General features: G+C 37.7%; 2 protein-coding genes and 1 pseudogene across 3 annotated transcripts; 2 read left to right on the top strand and 1 right to left on the bottom strand.

Moving 5' to 3' along the window:
• Positions 1-218: 218 nt before the first annotated feature.
• On the bottom strand, positions 219-6,953 carry LOC311627571 (olfactory receptor 5AP2-like; the record flags this gene model as incomplete). The annotated part of the gene is made up of 2 exons (XM_084894073.1): positions 219-1,158; positions 6,004-6,953. The coding sequence occupies 2 exons, from the start codon at positions 6,951-6,953 to the stop codon at positions 219-221; spliced, it is 1,890 nt and encodes a 629-aa protein (XP_084750199.1).
• Positions 6,954-13,318: 6,365 nt separating this feature from the next.
• On the top strand, positions 13,319-14,254 carry LOC311628059 (olfactory receptor 5AR1; the record flags this gene model as incomplete). The annotated part of the gene is made up of 1 exon (XM_084894936.1): positions 13,319-14,254. One exon carries the CDS (start codon positions 13,319-13,321, stop codon positions 14,252-14,254), a length of 936 nt encoding a protein of 311 aa, XP_084751062.1.
• A 999-nt stretch (positions 14,255-15,253) lies between these two features.
• On the top strand, positions 15,254-17,742 carry LOC311627570 (olfactory receptor 9G19-like; annotated as a pseudogene). Its single transcript has 2 exons — positions 15,254-15,279; positions 17,085-17,742. The product of its transcript is annotated as an olfactory receptor 9G19-like (transcript).
• Positions 17,743-18,159: the final 417 nt, after the last annotated feature.

The raw sequence follows: 18,159 nt of genomic DNA, 5'->3' as shown, positions 1-18,159 counted from the left end.
ATGGATATTGGGTTATTTTCAATCATATCAATTCTATGAAATAAGTGGGATTTATACAATGTCATCATGCTCCCCGATGCCTGGGGCATTTGGTCTAACTCCACTATCAGAAAAAAAAAATAGCCTCATTATAAAATGAAATGGAGCTGGAATGAATGAAGATGGACTTGCTCATTTCTACATTCCCTCAGTGTGATAAAACTCCATGTTTTGCAATTCTAAGCACAGAAGTAAAAAGAGGTTGTTTTAAAAATTTTACCTAAAGAAGCTTTGACCTCCTTGTTTCTCAGACTATAGATGAGAGGATTTAGCATGGGGATGACCACTGTGTAAAACACAGACACCACTTTGTCCTGGTCCATTGAGTAACTGGAACTGGGGCGCAGGTACATGAACAGGATTGTGCCAAAGAAGATGGTGACCACTATCAAGTGGGACGCACAGGTGGAGAAGGCTTTGTGCCTCCCCGTGGCAGAATTGATCCTCAGGATGGCAGCAAGGATGTAGAGATAGGAAATGAGAATAGTTAGAAGGCAGCTCAGTTCATTAAAACTGGCAAAAGCAAAAATGACGATCTCGTTGATACGTGTGTCAGAACAAGAGAGCTTCAGGAGGGGTGGAGTGTCACAGAAAAAGTGGTTGATGACATTTGAACGGCAGAAAGACAGTTGGAAGGTGAAGCCAGTGTGAATGGAAGCATTTATAAAGCCTACAAGATACGTGGCCAACACCAACATGATATTAAGATGAGGGGACATAGTGACCGTGTAAAGAAGAGGCTTGCAGATGGCCACGTACCGGTCATAAGCCATCACAGCCAACAGGAAACCTTCGATACCAGCAAAAGAACCAAAAAAGAAGAATTGGGTGGCACATTCACTAAATGAAATGACTGGTTTCTCCACCCAAAAATTCACCAGCATATTAGGGGCAACAACAGAAGAATAACAGAAATCAACAAGGGACAAGTTACTGAGAAAAAAGTACATCGGAGTGTGGAGACGTGAGTCAATACTGATTAATACGATCATTCCAAGATTGCCAAACACAGTGATAATATAGATGACCAGAAACACCATAAAAAGAAGAGAGCGTAGCTCTGGATGATTGCTGAATCCCAGGAGTACAAATTCAGTCACTGTTGAATCGTTGCTCATACTTTTGTCTCAAAATGGATACTTCATTTGCTGGGATAAGAAAGAAATCAAGAAAATCAGTTGTACAGAAAAACACCAGGAAAATCAAATAGCTCATTCTCTGCTATAAGTAAAATTGCTTCTAAGGTGTCTTAAGAAAATATGTTTCAAACCTCTTTTTATTTTTATTGCACTAAGAAAAAGTTTCCTTAGGGAAACTCAGGAACCTATTTTATTTAATATTTAACATGTATGTGTGTGTGTGTGTGTGTATGTGTGTGTGTGTGGTTTTCAATGACTGACCCCTATTAGTCTATGTCCTACCTTACCTCCTAACTTTCTCTCTTCTTCCCGTGATCTTTCTGTCTTCACCAGCTACCATCCAATTCCTTTGCACTCTCATTGGCAATTTAAAATATGATACAGTTAACTGTACTTGCTGTATCCTTTTCAATTTTCTGTTAAGCCCACTCAAATCTGGTTTTGACCACATTACCCATGGAAACTGATCTTGCCTAAGTCATCAGGAATCTTTATTTTTGTCAAACCCAGTGGTCAATTAGTCCTCACCTTTTTTTATCTATCAATAACATTTGATGGAGTTTATTATTACTCCTTGAAAGAGTTTCTTTTCTAATCTTCCAGAACACCAGACTGGGAGTTTTCCTCCCACCATATGGGTTGCTCCTTCTCAGTCTTCTTCCACTTCTTTCCTCTGACTCTTAAGGTTGGAATACTTCAGAGCTCAGTCCTCATTCTCCTTTCTATCCTAATTATACTTGACCTTAATGGTTTTATTCAATATCATTGCTTTAAATATCATCTATATATTTAGAACACCTAAATTTATATCTCCAGACTTTACCTCTTTTCCCAACTCCAGACTTAAAAGAAACTTCTTATATATCTGAGTTGATATAGAATAGCAACTCAACAGCACCCAAAATTGAACTGAATTATTTATGTTCTCTCTTAATTTGCTCTAAACACAGCATTCACATGTCAAATCAATGACAACTCTATAGTTCCATTTGCTCAAATTATTACAAATAGATATTGGAAATATTGATCTCTTCTCTATCTAACACATACCATTTTATCAAATATATATGTTGTCTCTATTTTCAAAATATATTAATAAGTCAATTACCTTCCACCACCTCCATTCCTACTACCAAGGCCCAAGACAACATCATCTTTCATCTAGATTATTGCAATAGCCTCTTAGCTGATCTTTCTGTTCCTAAAATCAAATAAATTTTTTTTTGTAAATAACCACTTTTAAAATTTTGCAGCCATTTCATAGAGTTCTGCTTTATGCATATATATATATATTACATATGTAACAAACATATAAATTGACATATATAAAATTATATTGCCTGTAATATGTATGATCCTATATATATGCATACACACATACATGTGTACATATACATTTGATGAAGGCTGAAAGTTATAAGCATTTTCTCAATTCATACATATAAGAGCATGAAATTATTTTATTTAATGCCTTTAGAAGGCAATAAATATGTCAGGCATTTTGGCACTCTTTCTACACAAACTTAATTCAATTTTGTTTGCACACACATTCACACACATATATATGCATATACTAAATATCTATAAAATTCTCATCTGTTACTAGTGATCCTAAATTCCTCTCTTCTAAAACAATCACATTAATTTAGTTGGTAACAATAAATTCAGTGTGTCAGACATATTACAAAAGAGATGTTTATTTTCAATTACTTGAATGTTTTTTGAGTCCTCTTGGAAACTTTCTATATCTGAACACTTTGAGATAAATGAAATCATCTTACCTTTTGTCCTAAAGAAATATTCACTGGAAGTAGTGGTGCTTGTTAATTTACCTGTTTTTTTGCTGTTGTTGTTTGTTGGGTGAATACACGTTTTCTGTTTCCTAGTGTGATGTTTATAGCTTTGATAAAATTAAATCATGAATTCAACAAAGATTAGAAAATGCCACTACTGAATTCGAGGCAGAAAGTCAGTCACCTTTATAAAAGCTATGATCAGTCTCATGAGATTTAGTCTCACAAAAGTCTAAGGCTAGCAATGTGCTGATCCAAAATTAAAGCTTGCATTTATTTTTCCCTGAAATAATTGAACTACGTCTTCCCCAGTGAATCATGTATACCCTGGGGGTGGGGGAGGAACTTTGGTATTTAGAGAAATAAAAAAAAATAAAAAAATGATGTTATGATCCTAAGATTCCATTGAGCATAACAATTAATTAAGTGGTAAACAACTGACCTTAGCTTGTCTCAAACCCTCAAATTTCACTCAAGATATGATCTCTACTTATTTATACTGGAATATGGTTCTTACTGCATTCATTAATCAATTCATTCAATAAGATATAGCGATTGTGTTTAATGGAGCAGAGAATGTCTTTGGTACTTAGAGTAGCTTTTTCAACTTTAGAAAATTGAAAAGTTTCATGAGATCAGGAACTTTGTGTTTGTGTTTTCTTACCTGCTTTATCTCCATTATTCAGTATGTTCCATTCCAGTTTTTTCATTAATAGATTTTTTTAAACAATTTTATTGATGTATGCATATGTTCAAACTCATCAAATTGTATACATTAAATATGTGAAGCTTTTTGGTATATCAACAAACAGTTTTTGTTTATATTATGAGTAAATAAAGATATGAAAGGTGTCCATTTTCTTGTTCCAAGCACAAACTAAAGGAATATAACATAAAATACCATTTATAACTTAACATGGAGAAGGATATTTTAAACCCACGAACATGTAAATATGACGCTAAGATGAAATCCCTCCTCATAATACAAAAGGTGTGATTATTTTATAGATGTCTGAGTATGATAGCTAAGTAAAGAACACTAATTTCTTAATCCTTTAATGTGCCCAAAGTCGTTAGATGCCAGGATGTCAATTTAATATGAAAATCTGGAACTCAGGTTAGGGATCCAGGCTGGAGATGTGGATTTAGATTCGTGACAGACTTCTTAAATTACCTAAGAAGTGGAGGCAGATGGAGAACCAATGTACCAATGAAGCAAATGGAAAGGAATAAGTTTTTGGCTCCAAGATTTTTGGGAAGGATAGAGATTAAAAAGTTAAAATACACTGATTATTACCCTCAAAATATTCCAATTAATTCACAAAATCAGTAAAATATTCCCCCATTGTTGCTGCTGTAGTCATCCATATAGATAGATATAGATATAGATATAGATATAGATATAGATATAGATATAGATATAGATATAGATATAGATATAGAGATAGAGATAGATAGAGATAGAGATAGAGATAGAGATAGAGATAGAGATAGAGATAGAGATAGATATAGAGATAGATATAGATATAGAGATAGATATATAGATAGATAGATAGATAGATAGATAGATAGATAGGTATATAGATATAAAGGTATATAGGTATATAGGTATATAGGTATATAGGTATATAGAAATATAATATAGAAAAGCCCAAGCAACTGTTACAACCAGAATGACTGGAATGACTGGAATGACCAATCATTATGATGTGCACTGACCACCAGGGGACAGATACTCAATGAAGGAGCTGCCCCCAACCCTGCAGGCCAACCTCCTGGTCCCTCCCCCAGCCAGGAGACCACAATCGCCCTATATGGGCTGGGGCACTGGGCTGGGATGGGGAACCAGGGGTGGGTTACAGTGGACACAGCCTCTTTCCCGGGGGGGGGGGGGGGAGGGAGTCAAGGGTCAGCTTCCTCCTTGGGGCCAGTGGCCAACCTTCCAGGTTCCTCCCCCTGTTCCTCCTTCAGCTGGCAGGCACAATCATCGATCAAAGCCTGTCAGACAACCTCATAGTCCTCCCCACAGCTGGCAGGTCCTGGTCACCTGATCAGGGCTGGGCCCTGAGCTAGGATGGGGGATTGGGGGTGAGTGGTGGTGAGCATGGGTAGCAAGGGAAGGAGGAGGGAGGGAGGCCAGGGAGAAGTGGGGAAAGGGGAAGGTGGGGAGGTGGGGAACCACTCAGTGGTGGCATGTGGATGGCAAGGGAAGGAGGCGGCAGGGATGCAGGGAGGCAGGGAACCAGGCATTGGCAGCATGTGGGCAGTGAGGGAAGAAGGAGGTGGGAAGGGGGGGAACTTGATCAGCCCTGACAATGGTCAGGCCTAGGGACCCCACTCATGCATGAATTTTGTGCACCAGGCCTCTGGTATTATTATAGCACCTGTTAAGACACGTTCTTGTGTCTTATTTAATTTTATTTTATATTTATTTTTAATAAATATAAAAATATATAATATATCGGTCTTATTTGGTACTCTTGACATCCTTGTAAGTAGAATAGTGTTAGTATTTAAAGTGATTCCATGGTACACTAACCTGATTTGCCTTGCACGATTTAAGTATTTAGTTCTCCAGCTTCCAAGTTTATTGGAAACTGACACTACAGAGGTGAGGTTTGTCCCTGTTAAAAGGAATGCTATGCTCACATTCATCCCCTCCGTCCCAGTGGATAACCCATATCCAAAACAGATCATTGTGGAAGTACAAATACCTGGTCCTTTTTTCACAATTTTTACAATATTTATATATAAGAAAACTGATATTTAGCAAAGTTAAATATGGAAATTGTAACTTAAATTTAAGCCAGCCACCTCTAAGTATTTGATAGTTTACCTGACAATGCCGTCATCCACTGTGTCGATTCATCATGTAGGCCCTAGGATACCCATGTAAGACACCAGATTAAGAACTAAACCTTATTTTTAAAAATCTGCTTTAGTACACACAAAAAAGTACTTAAGCAATCAGACAAAATTAATATGAACACACATTTTCTTCTACATAACAGGATATGGTCACATGGCTTTACCATGTGTGTTTCTCTAAGATTTTCTTCAGGGCCCCTTTTACATCCTTGTTTTTCAAACTGTAGATGAGGGGATTCAGCATAGGGATCACTACAGTATAAAACACAGAAACAATCTTGTCCTGCTCCATTGAGTAGCTAGATGTTGGGCGCAAGTACATGAAGAGAATTGTTCCAAAGAATATGGTGACAGCCATGAGGTGGGAGGCACAAGTAGAAAAGGCTTTGTGCCTACCCTCCAGCGAGGGCATTCCCAAGATGGCAATGAGGATACACAGGTAGGAAATGAGGACAATCACAACACAGCTGATGACATTGAAACTGGAGAAAGCCATGATCACGATGCCATTGATGTGGGTGTCAGAGCAAGAGAGTTTGAGCAGGGGTGGGGTGTCACAATAGAAATGATTGATCTGATTAGAGCTACAGAAGGATAACCTGAAGGTCATTCCTGTGTGGATAGCTGCATTCCCAAAGCCTGCTAGGAATGAGGTAGCTACTAGCAAGAAGCATATTCTCCCAGACATGAGAACTGGGTATAACAGAGGATTCCAAATGGCTGCATAGCGGTCGTAGGCCATCATGGCCAATAGGAAGCATTCAGTCCCCAGGAAGGAGCCAAAAAAGTAGAACTGGGCAGCACATCCATTAAAAGAAATGGCCTTATTCTCGGCCACCAGGTTCACCAGCATCTTAGGAGTAACAGAAGAAGAATAAGAGGCATCAACAAAAGAGAGGCTGCTGAGAAAGAAGTACATGGGGGTGTGGAGATGAGGGTCAACCTTAATCAACATGATCATCCCCAAATTACCCACCATAGTTGCCGTATAGATTAACAGAAACAATCCAAAGAGGACAATTTGTAGAGCTGGATTATCTGAGAGTCCTAAGAGGATAAACTCTGTCACTTCAGTTTGATTCCTGCCTTGAACCTCTTTCATATATCTGATCATTTCAGCTGCAAAAACAAAGAAGACAGAATACGGCATTTGGTCAGATGAATACATGATAGAGCTATAAACATCTTTTTGCTGACATATATACATATGTCTAACAGAAGAGTGCAAAATGAAAAATACACTAAAAAGTGTATTGGACTTGATATCTAGTTAAAAGACATTAAAAAAACTAAATCTGAGTTATGAGTGTGCTATCTACTTACTAATGACCTCGAGAAGAGTGACTTCATACCTATTGACTAAAATCACTTCTGGCATTAACCATTTATTGGATAATTACAGGAACTAAATTACAGTAAGAGTTTAAGCAATAGCTCCAGTGGAATTCTTCTCCACTTCCCCTCCAACTTTGTCTTCCTTCCTGGACCTCAGAATGATAGATAAAACTGCACTAGTCGAACTGTCAAAGTATCAATTCCTTTCTAACCCACAGCAAGAATTTATTATCTATTGTCCAAATTTAAAACATGGGTCCAAAGTAACCCAATACCTGTACTACCATTGGATAGAAAGGATCTACTCCAAACTGACATTTTGCATTTTAAGCTTTTAAAACATTGAGCACATGGACTTTGAAACTGTAACAGTTGGAGAAATTAACAGCATTGTAAAATTTCCTTCCAATTCAGTGAGTTACATGAACAAAACATTTTATATATTTTTATTACCTTTTTTAACTGCTGGACTTCTATTTGATCACTTTGCTTGTACCTAGTCAATGTCCAAATTCACACCAAAAAATGCAGGAAAAAGTAAATATTCTTAGAGATGTTACTCACTATAGATTAAGCAGAAAGTACCGTTGGAATGGACTTTAGATACCATCCGTTACAGAGATAGGAAAATTGAAACCTTTCCTATCATAAGAAAGTTATTCTTCATTCAGCAGAGGTTGAGTCATTCTTTCTCTTTTCCTTAAAGATAAGCATTCCACTTTGTTATATTATGGTAAAATACACTCCAAAATATAGAATATATCTTTGCAGAGCAGCTGTAATATTTTTCAACGTTATTTGCAATCACGGAGTCTCCAGACCAGACTGTGGAGTAGGCATCCTGACTTATTTTAAGTAGAGTGTATTTCCCATTCTTTAGTCTCTGGAGATTATATCTCTCATGTCACCTTATTTTAATCTACTTGTTTGTCCTCTCTGAAACTAAGGAAAACAAATGTTTCTTTTATATTTCTCTCCTTTACCCTCAGGACACCTGGGCCCTGTGGAGAGCAACTTTTTAGTCCCATATTCCTAACAATTATTAAGCATCCTTTTTCCTGTCTCCCTTGATATTTGTTGTTCTGGTCCCTTGGAAGCATTGAAAGAATCCACAAAGACAGCAGGTTGGCTCTACCTCTGTTCTTGCCTACTTGGATCATGGAGAGGAGCTGATTAAAGAAAGTGCAAGGAAGTAGTAAGAACTTGGATTTCAGTTCTGGCTCAGTGTCTCATTGATTGTGTGATTTTGAATATTTCACTAAACTTCATTGTGCCTTAGCTTTTTCATTTCTAATTGAAAATGCTAATGCCTAGGATGACTCTGACATAATAAATGAATGCCTGTGAGTTGTCACATCAAATGCACATGGATAGATGATAACCTATCTAATAAAAGAGTGATATGCAAATTGACCATCACTCCAACACACAAGATGGACCCCTATGTGGTCAAAGATGGCTGCTCCCAGGTGGACACAAGATGGCCACTACAAGATGGCTGGCAGGGGAGGGCAATTAGGGGTTACTGGGCCTGCAAGGGAGGGCAGTTAGGGGAGACCAGGCCTGCAGGGGAGGGCAGTTGGGGGCAACCAGGCCTGTAGGGAAGGGCAATTAGGGACAATCAGACCTGCAGAGGAGGGCACTTAAGCATTGATCAGGCTGGCACGGGAGTGGTTGGAGGTAATCAGGCAGGCAGACAGAAGTGGTTAGGGGAAACCAGGCAGGCAGGCAGGTGAGCAGTTGGGAGTGTCAAACTCTCTTGCTCTGACACCCTTCTCACAGACCTGGATTGTGAAAAGGATGTCCAGTTGCCCTTTTAGGTTGATCCTGGTGGGCCTAAAAGGGCAGTCGGACATTCCTCCAGGAGTCCCAGATTGAAGAGGGTACAGGCTGGGCTGAGGGATACACACCCTGTGCACAAATTTCGTGCACTGAGCCTCTAATTAATAAATAAAGTTTCTCCTACACTGACACTATTCACTACTGTCCAGAGTAAGAAATAGTTTCAGCCTATATCGAGACTTACCAAGTTTCCCATTTGTTCCACTATAACTTGCATATAAAAGACTGCCCTAATCAGTTTTGTTAAGTGATTAGAATGTCAGCCTGTGAACTGAAGGGTCATGGGTTTGCTTCCAGGTCAAGAGCACATATTTCAGTTGCAGGCTGATCCCTGGCCCCAGTTGATGTGCATGCATGGCAACCAGTCAATTTGTCTCTCTCTGTCTCTCCCCCTCACTTCCATTCTCTCTAATAAAAAATTAATGGGAAAAAAATATATATCATTCAATGAGGATTAACAACCAAAAAAAAGGACACAGAGTCTGAAACAAATTGATCAATATCTGATGATTATTTACATGTCTTTGCCACTTTGAGAAGACATTCTCATTAATTTATCTCTAAATACTTTTTAATCAATGCAATTTTTACTAAATGGTAGGGGAACATAAAGATGCAAAACATGTGTCATGCTACTTTAGCTTTAGCAATTAGGTGAAATTTAAATTTATTGGCATCTTGGAGGGAAAATACAGTAGGCTTCTGTCAATACAGAATCTGAAACATAACTGGTAAACAATGAAGATGTATTTAATAATTAAATAAATAACTCTTCATCAATTGTGAATTCGTTTTACATAAAAACAAACAGTGATAAATTAAATGACATTAACCTTTGTGTAATTAGAAGAAAGGTCACATGGCATTAGGAGGTAAGGAATACAAGAAGTAAGACCCAAGGTGATTACAGTGGTAGAATGAGACCACTGGGTAGCAAAGGAGTCATTAATCATGGACAGGATATATGGTAGGTCCTAGTTAGCCCCAGGATGCAAAACTAGAAATCTCAAAGAGTTTTGAATCAACCTCCATTTTACATGTAAAAACATTTTAAGTATAAATATGAAGTATTATTGAATGTAATTTTATATATAACAAATTTGCCACAGATTCATCTATTAAGTAATTCAAAGAGAACAAAAACTGGGTTAGGGCTTTATTTACAAAGAGCTGTTCATCAATTCAGAAATTGATGCCATGAGCTAAAAAGTTGCAAAATTGATTGAGGTCCCTATATAACAAACCAGTATCAACCTGTATTTTTAACTGTCACATTTATGGAGATTTTCAATATACAGGCAAGCATTTGTCTTTTTCATTATGTAGTTATGCCTAACCAGTTAGATATTAAAATATATATTATATTATATTATATTATATTATATTATATTATATTATTATAAAGTTATTTAAATTTGTTTCTCCTCTTTCATTATATTGTATATGTAGGTAAATTAAATAATCTATGAATATCATTTCAGAAGTAGAGAGGACAATATAAAAAGCAGCGGGAAATTGCTATAAAAAGACATCATTTGGGTCTGAAAGGGTATAAACATATACACTTGCATAGTAGTCACTAGCCATAAAATTTACTTAAATAGATTTTATAGCTGACAAAATCAAGAAGAGAGAGAGAAAATTCAGTAAATTAACAAAACGTTAACTTAGCTAATAACCTTGTAAACACAAACACCTCCTAGTTAGGAAATTTATGTGGAAGAGAAGCTCTCATTCATGATGGCCAAACATAAAAGCCTTAAGTAAAACCAGATGAAAATATGCACAAAACCTCTGTGAAGAAAAACTTTAGAGAGGTACCAAAGTAGATAAGAAGAAGTATGAAGACATACATGCTCTTTGATAGCAAGACTTAATGACATAAAGGTGGTAATTCTGCTGAGTTAATTTATAAATTTAATACTGTTCCAATAATACTTGTGGGAGTGCTGGCCAACCTTTATGAAAAGTAAGCACCATTGGGTATCCCATATACTGCTGGCTGTCACGTGTACATTTAAATATGAACCACTCCAGATAGCATGAAAAGTATCATCTTCTTTGGAAGGATTTTCAGGCATCAGCAAACAAAACTTTCTAAATTACCATCAAAATCACACCATATAGGCAGCTTAAGGCTGGTATAGGAGTCCATGTAGCGCGTATGGTGGACTCAATATTCACAACTAGAGTGGTGATAAGCATTCCCTTGTGTTTCCTTCTTTTATTATTAGGGCTTAAGGAAGACAGTGAAATCTTTAGGGAATGACAGTTCATTAAATCTTTGGGTCTCCTATGAATACAGAAAGTATTTCATCATATTTCTTTTGGGGATTATTTGTGATTCTGGGGATTAAATACCTCCTGCAGACAGGAGCAAAGGTGGGATGAGCAAGCAGCTCTGACAAATACCAGAGAGACTCACTATTTGAAAACGTCTCAGAATATCTGTTCATACCACTCTTCAAGAGAAGATGAGACATTCAACCCCTCACCATCAGGCAGAAAACAGGTCAGGTCACAGGTCAGTATTTGGGACGAAAGAGAAAGTGTGGTGACCTGGTAGGTTATACTGCCCAGTGGTTCTTCCAGAGTGTGTTTGCTTGGCTCCAGGTCCATGCCATTTTAAAATTTCAAAAAGAGACACAGTCTGAGGGTTAGGCTTTTAGGTATATCATAATAAGTCTGAATTCAAAAAAATTCTAGATTTGGAAAGCTCAATAGAGTTTTTATCTCCACCACATTTATTTCACAGTTAAGGAAGCTGTGTCTAATACAGAAATTCATGAAGTCCAAAAAATAATTAATGGAAAAAACAGGACTATGACTAGGATTCTAAACTCTTGCTTCAGTATTCTTTACATTTAAATATGCAAAAGCAAGTGATATATCAAAATTTAAAATTCAGATGGTCTATACTTGCAATATTTTGCTGGGCTTGTTTTAAACATTTTAATTATTGTTAACTATAAAATATGCTTATTTACTCACTATTGTACTATTTCTTAAAGTGCCAGATTGGGTTGAACTTTAGCTAATGTTAGCCTTATGTAGGTAGATATATATATATATATATATATATATATATATATGCACTAATACATATATGAAAGACAGATAATACTATCTGCTTTCTTGTCTGTCCTATGCAATAAACCAATTAAAGTAGATATTCCCTGATTTCTGCCTTTAGGTTTAGATAAAGGATGTTATTTATTTCTTAATTACTGCATTTACTTTGTTTTCATTTGGTTTGGTTTTACTCACTTCCTTTTTAGAATTCTTCAATGGATCAGCTATTAATCCAATTAAAGACAAAATAACAAATGTATGTTCCTATGTAACCTCAGAGTCAGATAATGTTTTCTCTATTCCCTCAGAGTGAGGGATCCTTGAATTGTAACTTTGAACTGAGCTATGCAACAACCTGTTGGCTAGGCAATAGAATTGTTCAAAGACATAGCTGTGTCTTCACCCTCATTCTACCCCATGCCAAACCTCTAGATACTTCTAAAGGTTAGGGAAACTAAAAGACTAAGTCTATGCCCATGCATGATAGGCAAGACAGGGGAAAAGACAGGAACAAAAAGAAAGAGATTTCACCCTCATTAAATCACATATAGACAGAGAGCAATAAAGTGAAGTGAACTCCAAAGTTGACTCAGATGGAACCAGTCTGCTACTTATTGGTTGTCCACTTTGTTAAAGTTATTTAATATCCAGTCTTACTCTTTTCAGTTGTGAGGATGATATTAAGTAATATATATATATAAAGCATTCAAATTTCTGACCTAACATTAAAACTCAGTAACTTCTGCTTTTTTAAAATTATTATCCTTTACCTTTTCTAATATTTTTCACCCTCTGCTCCAAATATTTCACTTTCTATAAATGTGTGTATGAATGTGATGTCATGAGTTATACATTGAGATCCTTGGATATTTCATTTATTTGCCTATATGCAAAGAGAGTTTATATTTATTCATATCTATCTGCTTTGTTTCAGGAAGAAGGAAGGGACACTCAAAACTGTTCTTCTTTATTGATTATTAAGGCAGATAAATACATAGATCAGGTTATGCATTGGTACCATATGACAAGTGACCTCAGAGCACTTGTCTTTGGAGAAGCAAAATTTACAATCCCTGAGTCACTAACATCTGCTTCATTTTGACTGGGCAGCTGGAGAGGACACACAGCCATCACCTTCACCCTATAAGTCATAGAATCTAATCACTGGGAAGATTTTTAACGATCACTCCAAACAATAAACCAAATCCAGGCACACAAAAAATGGAAAAGATGGATAAAGAAAACCACTCAGTGGTGACTGAGTTTATCTTTATGGGTATCACACAGGACCCTCAGCTGCAGATTATCTTCTTTGTGGTCTTCCTCTTCATCTACCTGGTCAATGTAGTGGGGAATGTTGGTCTGATTATCCTGATCATAACAGACACTCAGCTTCACACACCCATGTACTTTTTCCTCTGCAACCTCTCCTTTGTGGACCTGGGCTACTCCTCAGCCATTGCTCCCAGGATGCTGGCTGACTTCCTAACAAAGCACAAAGTCATCTCCTTCTCCAGCTGTGCCACCCAGTTTGCTTTCTTTGTGGGTTTTGTGGATGCCGAGTGCTATGTCCTGGCTGCCATGGCCTATGATCGTTTTGTGGCCATCTGTCGACCCCTCCACTACAGCACTCTCATGTCTAAGCGAGTCTGCTTGGTTCTCATGCTGGGTTCTTACCTGGCTGGTCTGGTGAGTTTAATAGCTCACACTTCTCTCACCTTCAGTTTGAGTTATTGTGGTTCCAATATCATCAACCACTTCTTCTGTGAAATCCCACCACTCTTAGCCCTCTCTTGTTCAGACACCTACGTCAGTGAGATCTTGCTCTTTAGTCTGTGTGGCTTCATTGAATTCAGCACCATCCTCATCATCTTCATCTCCTATGCCTACATCCTCGTTGCAATCATCAGGATGCGCTCCGCTGAGGGCCGCCTGAAGGCTTTCTCCACTTGTGGATCTCACCTCACTGGCGTTACACTTTTCTACGGCACAGTCATGTTTATGTACCTGAGACCAACATCCAGCTACTCCCTGAACCAAGATAAGTGGGCCTCTGTGTTCTATACTATCATCATCCCCATGTTGAATCCCTTGATCTACAGTTTACGGAACAAGGATGTTAAAGCTGCTTTCAAAAAACTAATTGGGAAAAAAACTCAAAAATAGCAAAAAATGAAAATGTGTATTATCATAGATAAATAATAGTGATAGAGGAGTGGTGGCAGAAAATTTTTAAAATGCAAATATTTTTCCAATAAACACTACCCAAGGTACCATCTATTTGTTGAGTGAATCTTAATTTTGGACGAGTTTTATGTAGCCCTTAACTCTGTTATCTGAAGGAAAAATAAATTAATATTTTTAAAAGATACACTGAGCAAGATTCATTACTTTTTTATTTAAATTCTATTCAAATATTGGTTAGAAATGAAGACAGGGTTTGATAGGGGAAATAAATAGCCCATGATTCTTAAGCATATTTTTTTCATGGTCATGAGGAATGACAGGTCTAAATGTTGAATATTCCTCTATTCTGAAAGGAGGTCAGAGAAAATTTAGTTAAATACATGGGGAATGGGGCTTGTGTGAGAAATGACTAACTCAGCCCTACATCCATCCACTCATATTTAGCAAAAACTTAGAAGTGCTAGGTACATGCCAGGTTCTGGAAGGTACAAATACAAGGCACACATTTGCCAACAAGAAGTTTGGTGGGCTTCTAGTTACTGTATTATCTCTCTGAAACTGCTACCACCAATAACCAAGACCCTCCCCCCTTTTTTTTCTATCCTGAGTCTTTCCTTCTGGCAAATGGTTGGTTTTACAAAATAATTTCTGGATCCTTTGATCTCCTCTGCCTAATATTTTGAAGTGGTTGACATGTAAGTTTCACATATTGACATCCTTTCAGGCCTCAGGGAAGCCATAGGACTCTGGGATCCTCTGGAAGAGACAATTTTGGATCAATTGTTAAGCCTAATGTTAGCAAGGTCATAATGTTTACAGGTTTGTTTTCCTCATTCCCTCTAAAATGTTCCCATGCCTTTTTCTCCTTCTCTTCTGCTTTTAATTAGACTGTTCTGGGCTGCAAACACTGCATAGCTCCTTCGTTGCCTGGAGGCAGGATGGTCCTAAGCAGAGGGAGGTGGAGTAGGTCACCGAACAATGGGTCGGTTAGAGTTTGGAGGGAGGTAGTGGGTCACGCTCCGGCCAAGTGTGCCCAGGCGTTACACCTGTGCCCTGAGTTCCTTGGATATGGCTGAAATAGCTTTTGTAACCTTTGGGTTGTCATTGTAACTGTCCTAACTCCCTCTTGTGGTTTCCGAGTATAATGCTGCAACTGCAGTCACTGGCCAGTTTATTAAAGGCTCATAAATTTTGATCTCTATCTCTGGTGGTTGCCCCATAACTCTTTGCAGTTGACCCCCCTCTTTCCCCCAAAAAAAAGATGACCTGGCCTAAAAATAATCCTTTCTCATCTTTTTTTAATAATTCCCTGACCTCATTCTCCTTCCTATAAAAACCTTCCATTTTGAAAAGCCCCTCTGTTCACTCTACTACTTGCTAGATAGAATACTTCCTGATTTATGAATCACTTAATAAAGCCAATTAGATCTTCAAATTAACTCGGTTGAATTTTGCTCTTTAACTCCTGCAAACCAACAATATATGTATAACAAGTACTTGTTCTAATTCAGAGGAGTGCTTTAGAATCAGGAAGAGCTTTGAATCTCATCCTTACATCTCTAATCAGTGACCTTGTTGAAGACTACAAGATTATTTCCTAATCGATTGTTGGTGGTGCCTCTGGTTAGAATTGTCTTGACAGAGATTAGGGCAAAGAATTGTCTTAATAAAAAAAAAAAAAAGTAGAAGCAAAACAGGGAAACCAATTCTGTTTGCTTCATGTGTAGCCTCTATCTTTGCTGTCATGGCTCATTTGCAATGTTCTCACTGTTTAAGTACAGGGCTTTCCAGGGAAAGAAATTTACCAACATTCTCAGCGTGGATCATTTGTCCACTTGATTACTGAATGTCTTTTCTGCAACCAGTGCCCTCTGGTGGACATTTATAATGGAACATGAATATCTTCTCACTATCCTCTCCAAGCGATCTAGCCACACACCTCTCCCAGACTTCCCTGTCACTAATTTCAAGTCTTATTCTAAGTCCCTGTTCCATCAGCCAATCTATTAGTTACAGCTCATGAAACAGTGTAGAGACACACCTCAGATCACCCCTGTTTTCATACCAAAAGAAGATAACTTATTGTACCCCAGGATATTCTGCTTGTACACATTTCAGACATAAATTTGTATCTCTATTGCTACTGCCAACCAGAGGTAATCAGTACTTCCCAAAGCATAGCTCAATCTGTGATTTCTACTGAGAAAATACAGATTCCTGTTGTGTCTAGAAAACATGGAGGCTTTTACAAATGTTAGAGCAGGGACAAAAAGGACCAACATGAAGTGTCTTCATTTGGGGGTTTGGGTTTGTTAGTTTCCTTTCCTATGCAAAACCTTTTGTTTGATGTAATTCCATTTGTTTCTTTTTCTCTGTTGTTTTCTTGCCTGAAGAGATATAATTAGAAAAAAATATTGCTAAAAGAAATGCCAGAGATTTTACTACCTGTATTTTCTTCAAGGACTTTTATGGTTCAAGTCTTGCATTTAAGTATTTAACCCACTTTGAGTTTATTCTTGTGTATAGTGTAAGAAGGTGGTCTAATTTCATTTTTTTTGCACCTATCTGTCTAATTTTTCCAGCACTATTTATTGGATAGACTGTCTTTACTCCCTTGTATTCTATTGCCTCCTTGTATTGATAAAGTTGACTTGATTAATCCTTACATTTCCTTTTCATTGAGTTAATACTTTTAGAATCCAATCCCAAACATGCTTCCCCAAATCCCACCAATACATATTTGTAAGATCCCATAACTTTTTTAATGTATATTTCCTCTGAGGGCAAGTCTTTTATTTCTTCTCTGAAGACAAAAGCATCTCTGTGTAGCCCAGTTCTTCTCTGCTGGACTGGCCTATAGTGAGTGTTATCTATTGGCCACCATGGCTTATGACTGCTGTGAAGCCATTTCAAAACCCCTTCTTTAGGCACAGGCCATGTCAAGGAGATTGGGCATCTGTTTGGTTATATATTCCTATACTGGAGGTTTTGTCAACGCAGTAATACTCAGCAGCAACACATTCACATTGGGTTTTTGTGGCAATGATATCATTGACTACTTTTTCTGTGATGCCCCACCCCCGGTGAAGTTGGCATATGACGTGAAAGAGAGCTACCAGAATGTGCTGTACTTTCTCCTGGCCTCCGATGTCATTACCCACACTGTGTTCATACTCATCCCCTATCTCTTCATCATCGCTGCCATCTTGGGGATCTGCTCCACCCAGACACCTCAAAGCCTTCTCCACATGCTCCTCCCACCTGATCTCTGTCAGCTTATACTATGGCTCCATTCTCTACATCTACCCTCATCCAAGTTCCAGCTTTTCCCTTGAGAGGACAAAATGGTGTATACATTTTATACTGTGCTGTTCCCCATGTTGAATCCCATGATCTATAGTTTAAGAAATAAAGATGTGGAAGAAGGTATGAAAAAGCTCCTCAGGTTTACATTATCTGAAGTTTAAGTTGACATAAATTTCTCAAAACTAGTGCTCAAGGAAAATGAACTGCTTTGGGGTAAGGTTGGAGGACTGTATTAAAGAGTACCTATTTTTTTATATTCAAACAAATCCAATGAAAAATGTTTTATTTTATATTAGCTCATTTTGTTTTAGTGATCAGACTGTAGTCTGTACTATAAAATATAAAATCAACTAATATAGTTCTTAAAATAGCATGGTGGTTTAATGTAAAATAGAAGTGTATATATTACATCTGGAATCCCAAAGGATTAATGCAGAGAACCTTCATTGTTATCAATAACAAGAGGCCCATGCATAAAATGCATGTACTGATGGGGGGGGGGGGTAATCCCTCAGCCCAGCCTGCACCTTTCTCCAATCTGGGACCCCTTGAGGAATGTCCAACTGCCCATTCAGTAG

The sequence above is a fragment of the Pipistrellus hanaki genome (assembly GCF_964339955.1).
Source record: "Pipistrellus hanaki genome assembly, chromosome: 9".
Classification (NCBI taxonomy): Eukaryota; Metazoa; Chordata; class Mammalia; order Chiroptera; family Vespertilionidae; genus Pipistrellus; species Pipistrellus hanaki.
Note: the sequence above shows the minus strand (reverse complement) of the source record. Positions and strands in the feature narration are given on the sequence as shown.